Below are 24,632 nucleotides of genomic sequence, written 5' to 3'. Positions count from 1 at the left end.
ATAGCTGAGTATTCTATGATGGACCAGAATTGTTTGGATGAATATTTATAAAGACATCCCTAAGACATGCATTTTAATTATTCTGTAACAATGCTTTTGTTCTTCCTATATTCTAGCAAAATCTAGAATCACAATATTACCTAGATTGTCATATAATTTACATTCTATTGATAGAATGTCAAATTAGACTACCTTTCTTAACTCACTCTTAGCTTCTTATTATTTTCAATTTGGAAAAAAAAAACTTCATTGAAGCAATAGCAACAAGAATCATCAACAAAATTCTTAAGGCAATAAATACTTGGACTCAGAAATGAACCATGAATTTTCCATGTCCTGTTCTTCCAATGGGGTCATATAGGTTAAATCCTTTTTATCATATAAAAATTAGAGGAGCACCTGGGTGGTTCAGTTGGTTAAGCATCCAACTCTTGATATCAGCTCAGGTCCTGATCTCACCATCGTAGGATCCAGCCCTGCATCAGACTCTGTACTGAGAGCCTGCTTGGGATTTTCTCTGTCTCTGCCCCTTCCCCACTTCCTCTCTCTCAAAAATAAATAAACATTTTAAAAAGTTAGAAAATGTTTAAAAAATGGTTTTAACGTTTATTTTTAAGAGAGAGACAGAAACAAAGGGTGAGTGTGGGAGGGACAGAGAGAGAGGGAGACACAGGATCCAAAGCAGGCTTCAGGCTCTGAGGTGTCAGCACAGAACTTGACGTGGGGCTCAAACCCATGAACCGTGACTCAAACCCATGAACTGTGACATCATGACCTGAGCTGAAGTTGGCTGCTTAACTGATTGAGCCACCCAGGTGCCCCAAATTAGAAAATATTTTAATTTTATTATTAAAATCACTATCATATATATTACTCTATTATCTCTTAAAGCAATATCTTAGCTCTTAGGGTATTTCTAAAATTCTACTGCTTTCAATTTTGTGTGTGTGTGTTTTATTTATTTTACTTTTTTAATGTTTTTATTTATTTTAGAAGGAGAGAGAGAGAGAGCACCAGCCAGGGAGGGGCAGAGAGAGAAGGAGACACAGAATCCAAAGCAGGTTCCAGGCTCTGAACTGTCAGCACAGAGCTCGATGCGGGGCTCGAATTCGTGAACCACGAGACCATGACCTGAGTCAAAGTCAGATGCTTAACCGACTGAACCACCCAGGTGCCTGTTGTGTGTGTGTTTTAAAAGCAATTTTACTTTATTTTATTTTTATTTATTTAAATCCAAGTTACTTAGCATATAGTGTAGTATTGGTTTCAAGAACAGAATTTAGTGATTCCTCACTTACATATGACACCCAGTGGTCATCACAAGTGCCCTCCTGAATGCCCATCACCCATCTAGCCCATCCCCCCACTCACCTCCCCTCCAGCAACCCTCAGTTTGTTCTCTATGTAAAAGAGTCTCTTATGATTTGCCTACTTCTTTGTCTTTATCTTATTTTTCCTTCTCTTTCCTTATGTTCATCTGTTCTGTTTCTTAAATTCCACATATGAATGAAATCATAAGATATTTGTCTTTCTCTGACTGGCCTATTTCGCTAGCATAATACACTCTAGTTCTATCCACGTTGTTGCAAATGGCAAGATTGCATTCTTTTTGATCACCAAGTAATATTCCATTTACATACATACATACACACACACACACACACACACACACACACACACACACACCACTTCGTCTTTATCCATTCATCAGTTGATGGGCATTTAGGGTCTTTCTATAATTTGGCTATTGTTGATAGTGCTGCCAAAGACACTGGAGTACATGTGCCCCTTCAAATCACCATTTTTGTATCCTTTGGATAAATACCTAGTAGTGCAATTGCTGGTTCTATTTTTAATTTTTTGAGGAACCTCCAGACTGTTTTCCAGAGTGGCTGCACTAGTTTGCATTCCCACCAACAATGTAAAAATATTGCCCTTTCTCCACATCTTTGCCAGCATCTGTTGTTTCCTGACTTGTTAGTTTTAGCCATTCTGACAGGTGTGAGGTGGTATCTCATTGTGGTTTGATTTATATTTCCCTGATGCTGAGTGATGCTGAATATCTTTTCATGTGTCTGTTAGCCATCTCTATGACTTCTTTGGAAAAGTGTCTGTTCATGTGTTCTGCCCATTTCTTCACTGGATTATTTGTTTTTTGAGTGTTGAGTTTGATAAGTTCTCCATAGATTTTGGATAGTAACACTTTATCCAACATGTCATTTGCAAATACCTTCTCCCATTCTGTCAGTTGCCTTTTAGTTTTGTTGATTGTTTCCTTCCTTGTGCAGGAGATTTTAATCTTGATAAAGTCCCAATAGCTCATTTTTGCTTTTGTTCCCTTTCCTCCAGAGACATGTCTAGTAAGAATGTGCTGTGGCTGAGGTCAAAGCGGTTGCTGCTGGTTTTCCCCTATAGGATTTTTTGAATGCAATATAAAAAGAAAACTGAAAATAATGGGTCTCCTAGGTGGCTCAAGCGGTTAAGCGACTGACTCTTGATTTCAGCTCAGGTCAGGATCTCATGGTTCATGGAATTGAGCTGTCAGTGCAGAGTCTGCCTGGGATTCTCTCTCTCCTCCCCCACCTCTCTCTGCCTCTACCCATGCTGGCACTCTCCCTCTCTCAAAATAAATAAATAAACATTTTTAAAAAAGAAAATTGAAAATAATAGACATTACTCAGTACTTACGTCTATCTTCATTTAAGACTACACCTTCAACCATATGGCCAGAAAATAGTCCCCATAAGAAGTTAGTGTCAGGACTATTTGTATGGCTCATCTCAAAGCCTGGTGCACGGCTGTCATCCTGGAACACATCTTCTCTGACTGGAGTTGGACTTCTAATTCCTGGAAGTATATTTCCAGAATCCCAGCTTCATTGCACCCTCTCACTAGATTGGTAGTTTACCTTGATTTACAATTCCACAGTTGTTTCTATTCAGAATACCAAAGGAATAGTGTCACTGGTCTCCAGAATTGGTATCAGAAGTCCAATACCATTTCAATTCCAGTTCCCTTGTATATAAGCCATTTGATCACTCTCAAAGATTTTAGAACAGTTTTTTCTCAGATATTTGCATAGCTGGTTCTTCTTTCTCATTATCCAATTCTCTGCTGATCTGTGGAGGGACCTTTGTTGATCAAAGAAGCCCCCACGTGTCACCCCACATCACCATATTGTATTTTCACCAAAGTATTGCTACATGAAATTTTCTTGTTCTACTCTTTTCTATATTGTCTACTGAATAAACTATGGCTTCACAAGAATTCATTTGCTTCTGAATCCCCAGGGCCCAGGACAGTGAGCAGGTACTCAATAAATGTTTATTGAGTAAATGAATGAAATCCTGTGTACTAGCACTACCAGAAATAGAGTAAGAATAACTTTTCAACTGATATTTCTAAATTATGTGAAACAGGATCATGTGTAGGATCCCATTTTTGTCAGGGTGCTAATATTTATACAAACATGTCTTCTGGCCATAGTAAATCATAAATCAGGATCCCAAAAACTTTAAAACTAAAATCAAACTTTTGATCAGTTAAATTTATTTGCCCTCAGAAAGCAACAGCCTAGGGTCAAATTATCTTCTTCCTCTAAGAAAATTAATATTTATCAAGTCAAGAGTTAATGTCATCATCTTGATTCTAGTAGAGAATTTGTGACCTGAGGAAGGCAATCCAGCAAGAGTGCAGGCTTCAACATCAGATGGCCTCAATCCTGATCCAGGCTTTGCCACGCAGGAGCTGTGTGTCCTTGGGGTGGTTAACCTTTCTAAGCTACAATCTCTGAATTATGACACTTCCTATCTCCTAGACTATGATGAGGGTCCAAGGAGGCCATTCACTTAAAATTCTAGGCTGAGTCCCTGAGCATTAATAAATGTTAGCTATAATTATTGTGAGAAACTATCTACTTGAACATTTCATATTCTTTGCAAAATCTTGGCTGAAAACATCATTCATTACATTGCATGAAATAATTTCCTCTCTTAGTTTAGTGCTAACACAAAACTGCCTCTTCAAACACACTTGAGATTTTCCTTAATCAGGTGGGGCAAAGTATATGATGGATCATGTTTTCTTTCCAGAAGGAAACTCAGGTCATTTGCCATAACAACCTCTTCCAGATATCTTTTTTCTACTTAATTGTTTTTTCCTAGCAGACTTTCCTTGATTCAATGTTTCTTTTCTATATTATGTTTAACCTTGTAGCTTCTGGATCTACTATTTACTAGCTGAGTGACCCTGCAGAAGTTATTCAATATCTAAAGTCCCATTTTCTTCATCTGTCAAATGAGAATTATTATGAACACAAATGACACTGTTACCCGAGCACCCCTTTTTCCTAAACACTCCTCTACTCCACCCATACGCCCTGGCAGTCATACAAGGGGCCCAACTCTCTCTATTAGTCTAGAAGTGGACATCTAATGCAAGCCGGACCAAGGAGACACTTGCCAGGAATTTTGTATCTAGAACTGAAAGAGTCAGGTTAAATTTCCTTCTAGTGGCTGAAATTATAAGACATAAATCTCAGGAGTTGCTGGTGGCTGTGTTTCCCACCTATGGAAGGAGTCACTGCACAGTGAAAGAATGGCTCTAAGATACAGGAAGGAGGAGAGGGCAAAGGAGTTCTAACAGTCCTAATGGTTCCTAGGTTCTCACTCTTCCTATAGCCTGGCTGTTCCATTAGACAGCCCACTGTCTTTCCAATAAACTCTCCTTTCTGCATGCATAATTTGTGTTTGATTCCCATCATTTGAAACTGAAACAGTTCTAATACGTAGAAAATAAACCCTACTTTGAATAATTGCTATAAAAAGTAAATGAGACAAAACAATTAAGTGCCTAGCATATTACCTGGCACATAATACTCACTCAAGAAATGATTCCTATTAACATTATTTAGAAGATGGAGATACAAATCCTAAATCAATTAATTAATGAACATGACTTTAATAGCTTACAAATTTTGTTTCTTGCAGTTTCAAAATTACTCAAAAGGATTCTTTGGTTTTGGATCTTGAAAGAATTGCAAAATAAGAGAAATGCTCTCATTAAGTTTGCTACATAGCACTAAATCTAAGTTACTCATACATACAGTTAAATGATTTTAGGGAACAGTGAAGTCTCAGATCCAGTAACCCACAATTTCTTGCTTAACTCACTTGTTTAGAGTAAATATAGGGAGGAAAATTGGAAAAAGAATGCAGACTCACATTCCACTTACTTCCACATATACAAGAATAAGTGAGACGCACTTCAGTGTATAAATATTGACTTGGCTGCATTCACAGAAGTCTTCACATTGTATAAAGGATGCAATATAGTAAAGTGAAAATGCCATACCTGGAGAGATACCACACTGACATTATCAAAATGGATGTGTCCGTTAGGTTCTGTGACAGCTGGATTTGCATAACATGTGACACCATTGATTGCAGGTAACGTTTTAGGTTGATGAGTTTTCTCACGAGAAGGACCAAAATCATCATTTGAAAAGTGGGTATGATCATTCTACATGAAACAATGTTTAAAGGAAGAAGAGGTTATAAGAAGGAAACATGGTACCTCACACATCCAAGAAAGCAGGGAGTCTAGTGCTTTTTATTTGTAAGAGAAAATCTGTATGACTATTCAATATGTAATCTTTTTAGATTTATAAACATATCTTCATTTATTAGATTTTGTTTTTTCTGTTTGTTCACGTTAGGGTACATATGCCTCCTTATTTTGATGAACATGAATGAATACAAATTGTGCACATTTTTTGACATTTAATTGTTGGTACTCATTCCAAATTCCACAGTATGAATCAAGTGTTTCTCTTACCCTTATTAATATATGGACTCTTTTCTTTCTCCTCACATTCACCAGCCTAATAACTGAGTAGTTCATAGAATTATAAGGATAAAATTCCTGCCTTTATATGCCTATACAGCTATTAAGTAGATGTAGGGGGTCAAACATCATATATTTTAAATAAAGTCCATTTACCTGACCATACGCCTTTAATAACATCTTAAGCACTCTTTCAAAAAAGAAAAGTATATAAAAGCCACCAAACACAGCAACCGCCTTCTCAACATAGTTGTCACTTTTGGGATTGAATCCAAAAGCCTAAAAGAGAAAAAAGTTCAGGTAAAACTAAGTACTTTAACTTGGTTTTTAGAAAATAATACCAAAATTTTTCAGTATACAATTTTTACCAAAGTTCTAAGTCCATCTTCAGATGAGGTAATATTGGGAAATACCCACAAAAATTACAAAACAAAAACTCTGAAATTTAAGTAGCCAAACTGTAAGAGATCACACAGTGGTCTTATAACCAAAGTTCTGTTAATTAAAGACCCAGAATATCTTCTAGTTTCTTGGCTATATCCTTCAGAAATATTTGCCTTGAGAGAGGAATTTTTAGTAGTAAAGAAGAAGCACTGATTCTCATCTTTATAGATAATATTAGATCTGGGTAATAAAAAAGTGAGACATTGATAATCCATTTTCTCTTAAAAGTAATGTATTCGTCCATCATATCCAGAGTCAAATTGTTAAAGCAAACATGGCAAATCCACTTGGATTACGGTTTTCCCAAGAGAGACCTTCTTAAACCTAGAGGGTCCTGGTAGGTCCTAAAGAGATAAAGAATTCAAGGGCTGAGCCCAAGAAAGATTTTCACACACACACACACACACACACACACACACACACACGAGAATGAAATAATCCACTGTCTAAAGGACCCAGGGCAAGAGCTGGAGTTTCAAACTATAAAGAATCGAGGTGTTCCTAACAGACAAGAAACACAAACTTAAGTAAAAGCTATAGTAAATATATAAGGACATTTTGTGGTATATCTTCAGTAAGTTTGACATTGCATGCTCTTTAGAAAAATCAATAAATAATAAAAGTATGTGGAAAAATTAAAGCTGCCAAATGCAAGACAAAAAAAGTTTTAAGGCCCTCAGAGGTGTCCCAATGCTGTCTGGGCACGTCCTGGTGGCTAGCCTCCTAGAATATTAATTTTATCTCCAACACTGACATCTCCTGTAGCTTGAGACAAGCTTTTTCTTCTGCTGTGATTCAGCTTTGTCTCATCCAACACTATCAACCAGACCATAAAATGCTGTGAGAATTATGGAGCCTTAAAATGTACAAAGTGCTGAAACATTTAAAAGAAACAATTATTCACAAAGAGCCAACATCCTTACCTCTGGAATAAGCTGGAAAATGGCATTTGAAAATAGAGTCCCAATAGCCAGACCCACAAAAAATGTCAAAATCTTAGGGAAATAAGATTTCTTTATCAATGGAGTCAAAACCAATCCAAGGAGAGATGCCAGATTAATAATGGTCACTGACAGGAATCCATATCCCCAAACTGTAGATGAGAGGAAAAGAGTAGCAATTAATCAAAGCAAAGGGGCCAAATGAAGTCTTACTGTACATTAAGTTTGAAACAACTTGTTTCTTCAAAAGCTCGAATCAGATATCTTCTTTAAAACAAGATCTTCTCAATGAAAATTATACAGAAAGCTGTCAACATTACTATAGAATAATAAATATTCATAGTTACAGTGCTTAAGCCTTCATCAGCCCTAAAGCACCCTTATGGGCTCAAAGAATGTTATAGCTTGCGGGGCGGCGGCGGGGGGATCTGGACAAGGACAACATCTAGAATAACGACAAACCATGTGAGGCCCACAGGCTCCAAGTCACCTACTTTCATCTGTAGCTTGAAGCCTGGTTTAAAATTCACCCTTTCAGAGCACCTGGGTGGCTCAGTCAGTTAAGCATCTGACTTCAGCTCAAGTCATGATCTCACAGTTCCTGAGTTCAAGCCCTGCTTTAGGTGAGCACGAGCCCCGCATTGGGTGAGCACCCCATAGGTGAGCCCTGCCTCTCTCTCTCTCTCTCTCTCTCTCTCTCTCTCTCCCTCTCCTTTTCTCTCTCTGCCCCTCATGGGATTCTCCCTCCCTCCCTCTCTCTCTCTCTCTGCCCCTCACTCACTTGCACCCTCTCTCTCTCAATAAATAAATAAATAAAACTATTGAATCTTTAAAAAAATAAAATAAAATAAAATAAAATGGAGTCTTTCAGAGGAACATAGAGGCAGTGTGACTTTCAGGGAAAAGGTTCAAGGTGATAGGTGGAGGGTAGGGGTGGAAATGGGTGGGTACGGGTTAGCTTCAAAGTGACCATAGTTGCTGACACTGAGCTTGTCATAATCACTTGTCTGCAGGTGCCTGTGGAGAGCACCTCCTTGGAAAGACAGCACCTGGGCTCTCCAGCTGGGGCCTCCAGGACCCGGACTCAGCCAAGTGCAGTGAGCACTCAGGAGGGCAGCACATGGGAGCCAGAGAGAAGCTGCATTGCACAACTGGCCCTGCCAACCTCAGAGTAAGGTGAAAATATCTTATAAAGTGAAGACTCTGGTGACAGAAGATGATGCATCTTTGACCTCTATCTCTAAGGCCTGGTACCCAACAGGTGCTTAATAAATGTTGCTTACGATGAAATGAACGAATGTGATCAGCTAATGGCATATGTGACCTCAATTTCCTCCGGATTATCCTAGAGGGGTTGGTTTCAGGACACACTCAGAGTGCAGGTGAAGAGCGCTGTGTGACCCCAGGACAGTCACGGATGGCAGTGCAGGCTGACATACAAATGGGTCCCTGGAACTGTGCGACACGTGGCTTTGCCTATGCCTCACACGCTGTGCACAAAGGACAACATGAAAGGTTAGAAAGCTGCCTCTGCATTGCCACTTCTTCAAAATGCCCAGAAAGCATTTTTAAATGTTAGACCCCTTTTCTCACCGACACCCTCATTAGAGTACCATAGTAACACCTAATGCTTATGAGTGTTCACCATTGCCAGGTACTAAGCCAAGAAACTGACATGTATTAATTAATTTAATCCTCACAAAACCCTGTGAGGTAAGTACTCCTATTACCTCCTTCAAACAGATGAGGAAACCAAACCATATGGAGTTCAAATGAGCTGCCTGAGTCATGCAGATGGCAAGCCGAATTTTGAGCCCAGGGAGTCTGGCTCCAGGACCAACATATTTTAGCAATATGCTTCCTTACTCCTGTGAAGGTATTCTAATTTTTAAAAGACCAAGGAACTGAACAAAACTGTAAAAATTTTACATTGTGCTTCATAAATACAAGATTGCTCACCATTATTCTAGTTCAAGCGATTCTATCTACAAACAATCTTCGCAAATGTTTATGGAGTCTAGGATATAGACCAAACCATGGTTCCTGCCAACGAGGAACATGGATCTTCTGCTTATGGAACTGGGAAATGGTGTAGGCACAGACACACACAAAGCAATACAAGTTAGTTTGTTCGGCATACCAAATGAAATGAACAGAAAATAAATGTTACTGTTACCACAAGACTCATCACAGCACTGACCATGACTTTATCTTCTCCAGATGTTTTCCTATCGGTTCCAGACCCCTGACCAGGCCCTGCAAAGTCATCTCATCGGAACTACAAAGGCCCACCTCATTCCCATTTACTACTTTATCACCTAACACAAGCTACCTACTCTCCTTAGACTTTTCACGTGGAGAAAGCTCTCCATCCCATATCTCCCGCCGTGGTATATTGATGTGTGGTTCCCCTTAATACAAATAGCCTTCTACCCTTCACAAGCCTGTATGCATGCATTCATTCAACAAACATTTATAATCTCATTGGGTAAACAGGAAAGACACATGCTGAAACTAAAATAAAAATGCACAGTTTTTGAGTACCAAACTAAGGCAAAAACCACATACACATACTAAACACATCACCTTCCCCTGAGAAATTTGTGATTTCCATAGATAGCACAAATGTTAGCATCAATTTCAATTTCTCACCCCAACCAGTCCATTTCATAGATGATTGGCGACCAAACTCTATCAATTTTTCTTGAGGCCTCTCTCAGTCCAGCTTCTCCATCCTCATTGCCAGTGCCTTGAGTTGAGGCCCTCAGCCTCTCTTACTTCCTCTTCTGATGCATTATGAGTCTTCTGTCTGGTCTTCCTCCCCCTACTTGATATGGCCTCCAGACTTACATCCTAAAACACAACTGGTCATCTCATGCCCCTATTCAAAACTGCTGTTCATAAACTGACTCCCCCACAACTTCTCCAGTGTTATTTACATGCTTCTCAACACGGCCTTTATGCTAACACAATGCTTTCCAAGTAAGGAATTACCTTTACTTGTGGTTGTTTACCTGAAAACATCCTTCTGTCTTTCATTGCCTAAGAAACTCACACAAGTTTCTCTAAGCCAACTCCAAAACCTCTTCTATTAAACTTTCCTAGCTCCTCCAGGCAGCTGTCCCCATGGCTCTTTGATTAAAGATAATTGGGCCATATACCATATCTTGTGTGCTAAAGTAGTTTTATCACTTTTATATTTGTCTACACGATACAAATTAAGACATTTTCAAGGAGATAAGCTATGTTTTTTCATCCTTAGTGCCTAAAGTATTGCCCAGAAAATAGCACACATTCTTTAATGAATGAACTAGTGGCATATTTCATGACATACATATTTCATGACATTCATTCACATACAGCCCAGAACTCTTGCCAAAAAAAAAAAAATGCCTATTTAATCTTTCCAACCTTAGTTACTATTGTATATATTTATCAGAATTACTTGGGGAAGTTGGGGAGTATGAATCATCATCTTCTAAGCATACTACATAACTTCCTCTTCTTGTATTGTCAGGACATTACTGAAGAAAAAAATTCCATTCATCCACTCAACTGGGGCACCAAAGAATAAATTACTATAAGAAAATTACTTGGACCTCTCCGTATATACAAAGGACTCCCTCTAATGATCTGATTCAAAGAGGATCCTTTCTCTCTCTTCTTAGCGAACTCTGAAAGATTTTGATAAATTTCCAAGGAAAATTAGTAATAATAGCTAACATTTATTGAAAGACCACTATTTGTTAAGATTCTTCTAAAAATTGCATCTACTCTAACTCATTTAATTCTCCTATTTCATAGAATTTTTACAAAAGTAAAATAAGCCAGTTAATGTTGTCCCTAGTATATATAGTAAGCCTCCAGTACATGCCTTTATAATTTAAAAATGATAAATTAGTTAGTAGACCACCATATAAATTTCAGTTCATTTAGCTCATTGTTATATAAAGAACTAGGAGTGAGGAGCCCTGTGTTCTCATCCTTCCTCAGATACATACCTGGAGGAAGCCATTCAACATCTCTGGAGCTTAACTTATGTTACCGATTCTACTACAGAATTGGACAATGTGATCTCCAGGGATGTGCAAGTAAAATTCTATTGTTCTTACTTATTATTTGCATTAAACAGCATCCTGTGACCCCATCAAAAAAAATGCACCAATTTTGGATCATTAAATTATTGTTAAAACAATTAATCTATCTCCTCAAGAATTTGAATTACTATCAGTTTATAGTATTCATCAATAAGAGCTTAGAAAAGCACCTGAAAGGCAATTTCAAAATCACAAAATATGAGGTCTCTGATAAATGAGAATATTTTATCTGCCTACTGAAACATCAGTGTAAGCATGTGTATAAAATCCTTATATCACGACTCCTTTGGATTAGTTTTATTTTGGTTTTTCATTTTTTGAATGAGCTCAGAATTGACTTTACATTAGGTAAACAGTTACATCAAGAATCAAGTGCATTTCATTACTTAAAAGAATAGGCTTACACAAGGAGCACGGAATGGAGTGAACCTATGAACAAATTTATATGAGGAATGAATACAGACTTCCTTCTCTGTGCCAGGCACTGTTCTAGGCACTTGCATATATTAACTCATTTGATACCCCCAACAATTCTAGAAGGAAGGTAGTATAATTATTTCCATTTTATACATGAGATGTCTGAGGCACAGAGATATTAAATAAACTGCTCAACACAGAAGCACACACAGTTGCACTAAAATAAAACAAGACAGTGCACCAAATAAAGGCAATATAGTGTCAAATTAAACATCTTAGAGTACTCTACCAGTTACCCTAATTCTCCAGAAATTTTTCTCTATCTTCTCCCACCCCATCCCACCCACTCCAGCCCCATTTCAATTCCTAATATTATGTATCCCCTAAGAGCCAGTTCTGTCTTTCTTGGGCCTCTGTCCAAATATGTGGTGCCTGCCTAATCTTGTAACTTAGAACTATTGATTTTCCATTTTATGACTTTGTAGTGTTGACCCTGGAATCCCCTCACTTCCTGCTTCCCAATTCCCTGTTCCTACCTCCTGGTTCCTGAGATAGAGGAAACTTGGGAATTAGGGTTAAAAACACTTTTGAATGCAGTCACTAACATGCAGAGTAGAGGACTTGCTTTTTCTGAAGTTTCATCTCCTATACCCAGAATTATGTACATGGTGGATATATTTTATTTAACAGACATATATATATAGTGCCTAAGCAAATGCTATACTATATTCTACATGCTTTACAAATATTATTTAATCTTTATAGCAACACTATAAGAAAGGTACTGTTTTAGATAAGAAAACTGAGGCAGAAAGGCATAGTCATGTGCCCAAAATAGCTGGAAAGTTACAGAGCTGGGATTTGAGTCCAGGTGGACTGGCTTCAGAATCTATGTTTTTATTATGTTACGCTATTATTAAAAGTTAATATATAAAGCATTCCTGAATTTGCTTTTGAATACAAAATGCAAATTATATTAGACAAACTTGTAGAAATACAAACATATTCCTATTTAGTATATAATCTAGAAAAAATATTTGCTTAAACAATTCGCTGTGAAATTATTGTTATTCACAAAATTGCTAATTATATTGATAAAGTATATTTGGGGTCTTTACATGAATGTAAATACAGAATATAAAAGAGAACATGGATCATGAAGCTGAGACAGCTGGGTTTGAAAAAGGCTCTACCACGTGCAAGTTGTGTACTCTTGAGCAAATGACTTTATACTCTCCACACATACGTTTCCTTGGCTGTAAAATGGGAGCAGTAGTTCCCACATCGTATAGTTGAATGAAGATTAAATGAGTTAACATAGGTCAAGTATTTGGAACAGTACTCACCCACATAGTAAATACTGCGTAACAGTCGACTATTATCATTATTTTTGCCATTGTTACCACTCTTGTTACTAAGATAGAGAGAGATCAAAGTACATACATATTCACAAAGGAATAAATCAGTAGAATCAGCACTTCCTTTGTTGAGGTGTCCCTTTTCTTCTCTATCTTCTCTCTCTTTATATTCTTTTATACTCAAGTTAGATGTGCTCTCTCAGACCAGTGGCTTCAAATGCCACCTCTAAGGTGACAAATTTCTGGCCTTGACCTGTTGTCTGAACACCAAATGTGTGCATGTCACTGACTACTGTTCAACTTTCCTTGGTGGTCTACATCAGTGTCTCACACTGATCATGTGAAAAATTATACCCAATCCTCACCACTTGCTTCCTCCATAAGAAACTAGGAAATGGCACAAACATCTCTCCAGCTTCTGTGGTTCAAATCTTGACTCATCTTTCCCAACGCCCACATCTAATCCAGAAGCAAATCCATTTTAGCACAGTTTCCAAAATCCATCATGGATCTGATCACTGTTCCCTTCTACCTCTCCTATCTCAGCCCAAGTCCCCTTCATCCTTAGCACCAACCCTGGGAAACTGCCTCCTGACTAATTCCCTTGCATCCACTCATACTACATTACAATTTATTCTTCAAACCGCAGGTAGAATAATCTTGTACAAATCCAAACAAAATCATGTCACTCCCCCATTTATAACCCTACAGCGTCTTCATACCACATTCAGAGCAAAACCCAGTCAATTTACTGCATTCTACACGGCCCAGGGCATCATTTCCTTCCAGTCTCCCTCTTGCTTCCTATGCTCCAGACACACAGGCTTTCTTGCAGTTCCTTACATACGCCAAGCTCATTGTCAAGCTTATGGTGACTGTTCCCTTGACCAAGAATGTTCTTTTCCCAGAGAACATCTTGCCGTGGTCCTCTCCTTACCTTCAGTCAGGACCCTGCTCAAATGTAATCTCATCAGAAAGGCCTTCTCTGATGTATTGAAAATCACACTCACTCACTATCTCCTTCTATCCCTTACCTACTACTTAATTTCTTCATGGCATTTAGCACTCTGAAATTACATTGCTTGCTTGTTTGTATAAATGTTTATTATTTCTCTTCTCCATTATACTGTAAGCCCTGAAAGGGCAGGAAATTTTTCTTCTTTGCTACTGAATCCTCAATGCCCAGAACAGCATTTGGCATGTCATTCAAAAAACATTTATTGGGGCACCTGGGTGGCTCAGTCAGTTAAGTGTCCGACTTTGGCTCAGGCCATGATCTCACGGTTTGTGGGTTTGGGCCCCATATCGGGCTTTGTGCTGACAGCTCGGAGCCTGGAGCCTGCTTTGGATTCTGTGTCTCCCTCTCTCTCTGCCCCTACCCCACTCGCACGCTCTGTCTCTCAAAAATAAATAAACATTAAAAAAATTAAAATAAAAACATTTATTGAATGAACAATGTTAAAAAAAAATGAGAATTAAAATATCCATGTGGGTCAGGTTAAAGATTTGAGGGTACCAAGAAATCGCACATAGCTGGAAAACAGACCCGTGGAAGAAATAGTTTATTTTATTTGGAAAAGAATTCTTCTACATGGTTAAGTAGGTGAACTATACAGTAAGCATGCACTTGTTTTCTCGGATTTTAGAATTTCTTTGCAGCGGGTTGTTCCTTTGAAATGTGGTACGTATGGCAATACTATTACAGGCACTTAAAGAAGAGTCGCTGGCATTTTCTTTTGTTAATGAAAATTACAACAGTCATAACTCGTAACCTTAATATTTAATCTAAATGGGATATTCCTTTATCCCTTTACTGAAAATTACAGATAAATTGATAAGCTCTTAAATAATAAGATAAGCACAAGGTAAGGGAAATCACCTTATCAGTTATGAGCCAAATAGTTAACATACAATCCAACAAGTACAGTATAAGGCATCTATTGTTTAAAATCAAGAATTGAGTTTTACAAAGTTTTTTGTTTTGTTTTTTTTTAACGTTTATTTATTTTTGAGACAGAGACAGAGCATGAACGGGGGAGGGTCAGAGAGAGGGAGACACAGAATCCGAAACAGGCTCCAGGCTCTGAGCTGTCAGCACAGAGCCCGATGCGGGGCTCGAACTCACGGACTGCGAGATCGTGACCTGAGCCGAAGTCGGCCGCCCAACCGACTGAGCCACCCAGGCGCCCCGAGTTTTACAAAGTTTTTAAGTGGTACCAAGTATAATTCTGACTCCACAAATGTCTTATAAAGGTTTTAAATTGGTACCAAATATAACTTTGACTCCACAAATAGGAGAGCACAACTTATGAAGCTTAAATGAGTTCTAATTATTCTTATTCTAAACACTTTCAGAATATAAGCATTTTGCCAACAGCTTCTAGGTAGATTAAATAAAAGCAATAAAGCAGAGAAAGAAGCATGTTGATTTAATTTCAAACTAGCCTATAGGCTTTTCAAACAAGCAGGAGAAGAAAAAAAAAAACTTCCAACGTACCTTCCGAAATATTTGGTTTTGTTTTGTGTTTGGGCCGATCCTCACAAGGATGAAAGTTCAGTTGTTGTAAGACTGCTGGACAGATGACAGAGAAGTTGGAGCTGCTTATCTGGGTAGTATTTGAAAAGCCATGAAGGGAAAAGATCTCTTCAGCTGATAGACACTGAAACAGGAGAAACAAAGTAAACATATGTGTTAGCATAGTAAAAGCATGCAAGCAAAGATACTCTAAGGAGACCCAGGATATTTTATCTAGATACACAGCCCAAACTTTACACAGAAGCCCTATATTTTTAAAACAGCCCACAACTCTTTAAACCTAGAAACAAGAAAAAGATAGCAAAACAAGGGGGAAAATAACTCTTCTTGTCTACCTATAGCAGCCAAAAAGGTAAGAACTAGTTTGGGGATTTCCAAGGACTTTAAAAATATTAAAAGTGGACCAACAGGTTTCAAATGAAAAGCTTTAAAACTATTCTATACTCTCAATCTCCCCTCTCTGTTTTTCTTTAGATAGAATGGATATTTCGTGTAGGCGATTGGGGTAGCTCTCTGCAACATTTCTTGTAGACAAACACCTGGCTCCTTTACAGTTTTTTAGTTAAGAAACTCATCCATGCTCCTAGACAGCAATAATAATTCCAATACACAAAAGTTGTTTTAAAGCATATCTTTAGTACATATGGTAGTTTGCTAAAATATGTATTGTTCTCACTGATAGTGGGTAGCTGTTCTATACTATATAAAGTTTTAAAAACAGTGCTAGGCTGCATAGAAATTCATTAACTATCGATGAGGAATAAAATCTGCATTAGGAAAAAAATTCTTTATGAAAATAACTTTTTAAAGGTATCATTTTACTTACTCTTTACTCTTGGGCATATTTTAACTGTAAACTATAGTCCACATACTTGCATTACCAGGAATATAAAAGAAAGTAAATGTGTTACTATTGTTAATAATTGTTGTAAGAATTATAGAGTGTGAAAAATATCCATTCACTCAAACAGAAGAGTCTATCTTTAATAAGTACAATTGAGAAAAGTTCTTTACATGCTTCAGCCAATATTCAAACTAAGATCTTAGCTTTGTACTATAGTCTAGACTCTGTTCTCCCAAAATTCACATATTGAAGCCCTAACTCTTAATATAATATTTAAAGTTGGGGCTTTTGAGCCACACGTTGGGCTCTGTGCTGACAGCTCAGAGCCTGGAGCCTGCTTTGGATTCTCTCTCTCTCTCTCTCTCTCTGCCCCTTCCCTGCTCATAATGTGTCTCTCTCTGTCTCTCAAAAATAAATAAACTTGAAAGAAAGAAAGAAACAAACAAACAAACAAAGAAAGAAAGAAACAAAGAAAAAAGAAAGGAATAAAAAAAGGAAGAAAGAAAGAAAGAAAGAGAAAGAAAGAAAAAGAAAAGAAAAAAGGAAGAAAGAAAGAGAGAGAGAAAGAAAGAAAAGAAAGAAAGAAAGAAAGAGAAAGAAAGAGAAAGAAAAGAAAAAAGGAAGAAAGAAAGAAAGAAAGAAAGAAAGAAAGAAAGAAAGAAAGAAAGAAAGAAAGAAAGAAAAAGAAAGAAAGAAAGAAAGAAAGAAAGAAAGAAAGAAAGAAAGAAAGAAAGAAAGAAAGAAAGAAAAAGAAAGTTGGGGCCTTTGGGAGATAATTAAGGTTAGATGAGGTCATGAGCGTGGTGTCTTAGTCCAGCTAGATTAGTTGTCTTAAAGACACCAGAGAACTTGCTTGCCCTCTCTCCACCATGTGAGTAGACAGCCAGAAGGCAGCCATTTGCAATCCAAAGACAGAGCCCTTACCAGACAGAGGCACTTCTGACACCTCAGTTTTGGACTTGCCCTCTCCAGAACTGTAAGAAAACTAACTTCTTTTTTTCTTTAATTTTTTTAATGTTTATTTGTTTTTGAGAGAAAGACACACAGAGTGCGAGTGGGGGAGGGTCAGAGAGAGAAAGAGACACAGAATCCAAAGCAGGATCCAGGCTCTGAGCTGTCAGCACAGAACCCAATGTGGGGCTCGAACCCACGAACAGTGAGATCATGACCTGAGCCAAAGTTGGACACTTAACCAACTGAGCCACCCAGCGCCCCAGAAAACTAACTTCTATTGTTCAAGCTATCCAGTTTATGGTAGTCTGTTATGGCAGCCCAAACTGATCAACACTCTATGAATGGTATTTGAGAACTCAAAAGTTGATGTGAATTGTTTGACCATGAAGCCTTTTCCTTCACAATAGAAATAATGCCACTAAAAATGTAAGATGTGAGTATGAGGATATCACTACTAAGTATTAAGAAATGATGAAAAAACATCAAATATACCAAGATGTATGCAGCTGTCAAAACTAAAACTGCAATTGCCTTAAAGAAAATGCACATTTGGACTTCTGTTTTGTTTTTTTACTGCCTAAGCATGTGCCTAAGTCTGTTCCTTGTTCAACCCATGACAATGGGTTTGGCTTCATGACAATGATAGCTGTGTGCCATCCCTAGAACAGGGGGTACCAATGCAACGTTCTGTTAGCAGTCTTCCCTTAGGCAGAGATTAGGGGGGTAATAAACGAGTGGAGGGAGAAAATAGCTCCATAGGAGGAAGGAAAGTGGGAATACTTTGTTCGTTACCATGAAACCACCCAGGAGCAAAATTCCTAGCCTCAAAAATTAGATTTCATGTGGTTAAACTGCATGATTCCAGAACTAAATGTGGGTAATAGCATAAATAGCAGCTAAGACAGCACTGTTTCCCCACAAGAAGTCTTCACCTACTTGGACTTCAAGTTCCTCTAAGTATGAAATAGGATGAAAAGGGAAGCCGCCCATAGATAATTTCCAAAGTCTTCTCAGAATTAGCATCCTAGACTTCCTAAAACTTGATGACTGTTAGGCAGTTCTTTTCAGGCTCAAATTGTGACTCATTAGTGGGTCAGAAAATCCACTTACAAGGTCACAGTCAGCATTTTGTAAGCAGGCAAAAACTATAATAGAAACTATGGACTGTATCACTCATAACAAGATATTATTTAGTGACACTTTTGCTTCAGTTACACATTATACAAACCATGTATATATACCCTGGATCACAATGTCACATTCACTTTTTTACAGTAAATGACAGTTAACAGTTTGAAAATCACTACCCTCAAAAATGCGTTAATTGCCCACCGTGCATCATTAAAGACACTCTCCTACATACAGTTAGAAAAAAATAGCGCAGCCGAAGGACTACAATAGTGTAAGACAGCTTCAAGTCTTGCTGGTCTGTGCAGTGTCTGTGTAGAAATTGGGGGGGGCAGGTGGTCACGGATAATCACACTTTGACAGTAGCAACTACTCAATGCCCGAAAGAACGAGGAGGTGGAGAGATAACAAAACTCTAGGCCCTGCCTAACCAAGAAACACTCTTCACTATAGACAACACACTGATAGTTACCACAGGGGTGCGGGGGGGGGGGGGGGGGGGGGGGGGGTGAAATGGGCGATGGGGATTAAGGAGTGGACCTGTTGTGATGAGTACTGAGTGTTGCATGGAAGGGTTGAATCACTAAATTTAAACCTGAAACTAATATCACACTGTGGTTAACTGACGGAAATTTAAAGAAAAACTTAAATAAAAAAAAAAAAAAAAAAACACAACTCTAGGCCTTGCCTTATAATGAGAACGAGGACAGAGTACTAGCAGAACCCTAGCAGTGTGGCAAAACTGAATTAATGGCAGGCCTGATTTATTTAAAATAGCTATCTACTGGCAAGTAGGATGCAAATAACTTTACACAACCGCCTATTTGGCTTTACAATCTAGATTTCCATAATGCTTTGATTTAACAAAGTTGAACCTGAAACAAAGAAAGCAGTTGTCTAAGAAAGGGCGGTGTTTCCCAGAGCAGGGATAAACAGGATGAGAGCCCAATGCCAGAGCAGTGAGGTGACAACAGAACTGGTTGAACCGTTAAGGAAGGTCAAACATCCTCTCAAACACACCCCTTCACCTCCAAAACAAACAATGAATAAATTATGAAAGCAGCGGGAGGCACCAGGGCTCTTCATAGAACAATCCAGGATGATGAGCCTGAATCCTACGCGTCTTGATAAAACTTCCTGAGCTTTTTTGCCATCTTGCTTTACATTTATGCACTGAGCTTTCCTCCTTGCCATCTATTTGTTTTTACAACACCGCTATTGTCAAGGGAAGCACCGGAAGCTCGCCGGCCCTTTGAGCTTTGTGCTATCAGAGGCAAACTCCAACCACCTGCCACCCTAATGTTCAGTGGGTTGACTTGTTTTCTCAAAGCATTTTCTCCAATTTTTTTTTTTTTAACTCCTTTGGTCTCTTGGCCACGTGAAGGCGATCTCAAACGGGTCTTATTCAGATGAAGCACCCAAGTAAGGAAGATGTAGAGGTAAAGGGGTTTAGATGCATATCATAAACGAGATCTCAAATTATATCCAGAATCATTTAACCAAATAGTTCCATGCATTTCTTCTTCTATTTCCCCTACTCCTTCTTCCTCACCAATTCTGGCTAGACAGAAATTTTTGGGTTTGGTTTCTTTTTGTTGGTGTGTTTTTTTGTGGGTTTTTTTTTTTTTTGGCGGGGTGGGGGGGTTGTTCGTTTCTTTGTTTTGTTTTGTTTTGTTTTTGCATCTTTTTCAGGACACATCTTTGTGGAAATGCTGATGCAGGGAGGGACAGGGACAGGGTTGAATGATTAGGGCACTTCCTCCCCAACATTTTGTACAGTTAAAACTTGCTAATAATAAATGCCAACGAGTTAGGCAAGATTTGAAATCACACAGCATAGATAATGACACAGGCCCTGTACTTGGCTAAACTTTGGTCAGGTTCCTCTAATCCTTTGAGGCCTCTGCCTTGCATCCATTCTCACAGGGTCTGCATTGTCCCATTTTAGCAAGAATCCTGCTAAAATCCTTGGGATCTGATCACTCCTGCCTGCCTTCAGTAAGGATCCTATTAAGTAGGATCCTCCTCCTCCCCAAATCCCTAATGTTTCCTCTTAGTAATTTTCCATTCCTTGACCCCACCTTGCTCCTTGGTTATAAATCACCACTTGTCCATGATGTATTTGGAAATGAGCCCAGTTCTACACTGAGGTCCCTTCTCCCCTATTGCAACAGTTCTTGAATACAATCTGTTTTTATAGCTTCAACTACTGTTGTACTATATTACAAGTATAATAACCATGTAATTGTACTACATGTTGCATAAATTATTTTCTTCATTTAACAAAATTTCTAGAATCATAGAAGTCTGGGTATAATACCGATGGGAGAAGAGGAAGGTGGGGGAAGTTGAAGTTTGACAACCAAGAAAGAAATAACACAAAGGTAAGTCCTAACACCCTCCATTAAGAAATCTAATAATTGTGGCAGAAATAAATCACACACCAATGTTTATAAAACCTGAGAAAAAGTAATAAATTCATGAGACAGAATGATAAAGAGCTAGGAATGTTCCCGTAAGGGAGAAATGATATGCAGAGGAAACAGTCAAAAACAACTCTGAGGTTAGGCCTTTGAGAAAGTAGACAGCGGCTGTTGCCACAGATGTGACTGGGGGACGTAGGAAAAGAAATACATTTGGGAGAGTGGTGGCCAGTTTGGTTTGAGACATTTTAAGTTATAAGGGCTGTGAAATACCAGATGGAAATGATGAGTGAGCTTTTTCCAAGAAAGGTAGAGGCCAGAGATAAGGACGTGACTGTCTTCCGAGAGGAGATAAGAGCATGGGGGGGGGGGGGGGGCACCGACAGAGTTCAGAAAGAAGAGAAAAGCTTTGGAGTTTAGGAACACATATATAATTTGTGCAAAAGCAGCAGGAGAAACCAGAGAACAAGAAAGAGCGAGAAAAGCCCAAAACATAAGAAGTCCTCTAGGCCAGGAAAATGTAGTGAATGCCTGTTGTTTTTGCCTGCCTGAGATCCACATCATCCAGTAACTCCTGCCATGGCAGTAATTCCTGCCATGGGAGCCTCCTTCTATGTGATGTAGTTGGGGCTGATCAGAGAACACGTGACCCAGACCAGTCCACTGTCTCGTAGAGCTATTGAAAAAAATCTTTTTTGACTAGGATTGCTATGAGCCTGGGGTTCCCTTAGGCCACGTTTCCAGCATGTGAAAGAAGGTGAACTAATGCGTAGAGATGACAGGTTTCCAACACAGTTGCTAATCCCCTGGTTAGAGCTGTGCCTAAAGCTGGTTCTGCCCCTTGACTCTTCAGTGACCTGAGACAATGAATTCCCTTTGTGACTTAAGCTAATTAAAATTAAGTTTTTTTCACTTACAAATGAAAGACTACTGATTGATCTATAAATTAATCATTCTAAAAGACATTTTTAAAGCTAGGAAACGAAGGGGCACCTGGGTGGCTCAGTCGGTTAAGCGTCCGACTTCGGCTCAGGTCATGATCTCGCGCTCCGTGAGTTCAAGCCCCGCGTCGGGCTCTGTGCTGACAGCTCGGAGCCTGGAGCCTGTTTCAGATTCTGTGTCTCCCTCTCTCTCTGGCCCTCCCCCGTTCATGCTCTGTCTCTCTCTGTCTCAAAAATAAAATAAATGTTAAAAAAAAAAGAAAAAAAAAGGAAAAAAATAAAAATAAAATTAAAAAAAGCTAGGAAATGAAGCTATGTCCAGAACCTATGGGAAAACAAAACGATAAGCTTTTCCACTCCTTAAACCTTCTCCATTCTTCCTTTTCTCAACACATAGGCAGCTCTCTCTACTTGGCTGTCTCGTCAAATGGCACAGATTAAACAATAAAGAACAATAGGAACATCTGATCCTGTGCCCACTATGCCAAGGCTTTCACACCACACTGAAAGTGAAATATCATTCTATTCAAAAGTCACCCCAAAGATTATTTCAGATTCTGCTTTTCCATGAACTGTGCTTCTGTGGAAGCTGAACGGTTCACGAACCCAATCAGGACACTGCTAGTTGTGCCATGTTTTCTCTTATGAAGGTAAACGTAGGAAGAGGGAGCACTTTGTGATTCATTTAGACTCAATGACAGTCAAAGTTAGAATGAAACATCTAGTCCAGTCAGTTTTTTAGGATGTCAAGTAACTGAGCCACACAAACTTTAAATTTCATTACCAAGCCCCAAGGGAGCCCGAGGTAGAACTGGGATTAGAATCCAAGTCTGAGGAGCCTGTGTGGCTCAGTCAGTTGAGCGTCCAACTATTGATTTTGGCTCAGGTCTTGACCCAGAGTTGTGGGATCAAGCCCCTGCATCAGGCTCTGCATTGAACATAAAGCCTGCTTGGGATTCTCTCTCTCCCTCTCGCCCTCTGCCCCTCTTCCCAACTCACATGCATGCACACTCACTCTCTCTCCCTCTCTAAAATAAAATTAAAAAAAAAAAAAAAGAATCCAAGTCTGAAAAAGAACCCTGTCTACCTCTTTTTCTTTTAGTGACTTCTCTACCCTGCCCTGCACTGCCACACCTGTTGTTTTACAGCAGGAACTACGGCTACCTTCTGGAATTTGCCGTGTATGTAGCTGAGATGAAAACCAAACAACTCCTCCTTCCCTTTACCCCAAGTGAATGACTCATCTCCCATTCTTTGAAGAGATGTGACAGGTAAGAGTCTGAATAAGAATCCATCCAAAATCTTCATCACTTCTACTCTCATCAAAGCCAATCCTACTTTTCCCTCACTGCCACTGGTGAATATTCATTCACCAAATACAGGTCGATAACATTTTCTCTGGGCCAGGTGTTCTGATGGATGCTGAGAAAAAGACATGGTTCCATCTTCAATAAGCTCATCATTCAGTAGATAAAACATATATATACAAATGATATAGCTATAGTACAACGTGGGAAGGGGAATAGTAAAGATATATGCAAGGTATTATGAGGAAAGAGGTCTGGGAAGGCTTCTTGGAAGACTAGATACATGTGCTGAGTCTGAAATGCTAAGTCAGTGCGTTTGTTGGCTGGAGAGATAAGATATGAGCCACAAAAACTTCCGTCGGCAGAAATCAGTAATACAAGTAAGTATGTGATTAGTTGGCAAATGAATTTTATAAGCAATAGTTATTATAGGAGTACTGAGAAGCACATAAAAGATATATGCTCAATCTATACCATTTCTTTTAATTCCCAGATCAATTACTAAAGTAGGCTATAGGAGAAATCTGGGATAAAGAAATGATATCTTAGAAAAGTAAGCTGTCCAAGATGAAACAACTCATAAATGTTAAAGACAGAATTCAAACCAATGTCTTCTTGCATTTTCTGACTTCTAAGCCAATACTCTTGCTGAAATACCCCTATGTTTTTTTGGCTGAACACTGAGAATGAGAAGAACACAAATAATGAAAGAGAGGACCATTTAGACCCTGGCAAGGAGTATATTTGTTGCCCCTAAAGTGACATGAGTCATAGAGTTAAATTACTCTTAGATCATATTTAGCGTTATACCCAAGGAGAAACCTGGCGAACAATTACACATCAACCAGGTTTTCTCACCACGGTGAGAATTAAGGAGGAAATGCAAGATGGCTGTGATTCTTTGCCCCTCAAATAGCCCTCCTACCGGTCACCCAAACAAGAATGTTGGGCACACTCACACAGCAGACAGCCCAGAACCTGGTACAATACCCTCAGCCACACATCCATGGTTGCTACATTGCCATGAGCTACTCTTGTAACAGGATCATCAAATCTGGAATACCTGGATGTGTGCCATTTTGAATGCTTTGCATCCGTGTTACTATTTTCAATTCCATGTTTTTGCAGCTCAAGCAGAGGAGTCACCAGGTTGGTTCATCCACCTGAGCTACCATCACATAACCATATGACTGTGAGACCAGCACGACTGGCCATAGATTGTTAGGAATGTATTGAGAGGAGGAAAAGGTGAAGATCCAAAATAATTATTTAATGAGAACAAAACCTCTGGAATCCTTGAGATCACATTTACCGCGGTATTTACAAATGCTAATACTAACAATTTTGCTATTATTTATATATATATATATATATATATATATATATATATATATATAT

At 38.7% G+C, this 24,632-nt stretch overlaps 1 protein-coding gene across 2 annotated transcripts in view; it reads right to left on the bottom strand.

Moving 5' to 3' along the window:
- SLC39A8 (solute carrier family 39 member 8) overlaps positions 1-24,632 on the bottom strand; it is a 79,905-nt gene that overhangs the window by 37,059 nt on the left and 18,214 nt on the right. For both annotated transcript variants that reach the window (XM_053901381.1, XM_019415936.2), the window contains exons 3-6: positions 15,599-15,761; positions 7,212-7,381; positions 6,001-6,123; positions 5,353-5,520 (exon numbers count right to left, since the gene is read on the bottom strand). In XM_053901381.1, the coding sequence (XP_053757356.1) occupies positions 5,353-5,520; positions 6,001-6,123; positions 7,212-7,381; positions 15,599-15,761 (624 nt within the window). The remainder of the gene's footprint in view (positions 1-5,352; positions 5,521-6,000; positions 6,124-7,211; positions 7,382-15,598; positions 15,762-24,632) is intronic.

The sequence above is a fragment of the Panthera pardus genome, unplaced genomic scaffold (genome assembly GCF_024362965.1).
Source record: "Panthera pardus isolate Hobbes unplaced genomic scaffold, ASM2436296v1 HiC_scaffold_13, whole genome shotgun sequence".
Lineage (NCBI taxonomy): Eukaryota > Metazoa > Chordata > Mammalia > Carnivora > Felidae > Panthera > Panthera pardus.
This window is presented reverse-complemented; position numbering and strand designations above follow the sequence as displayed.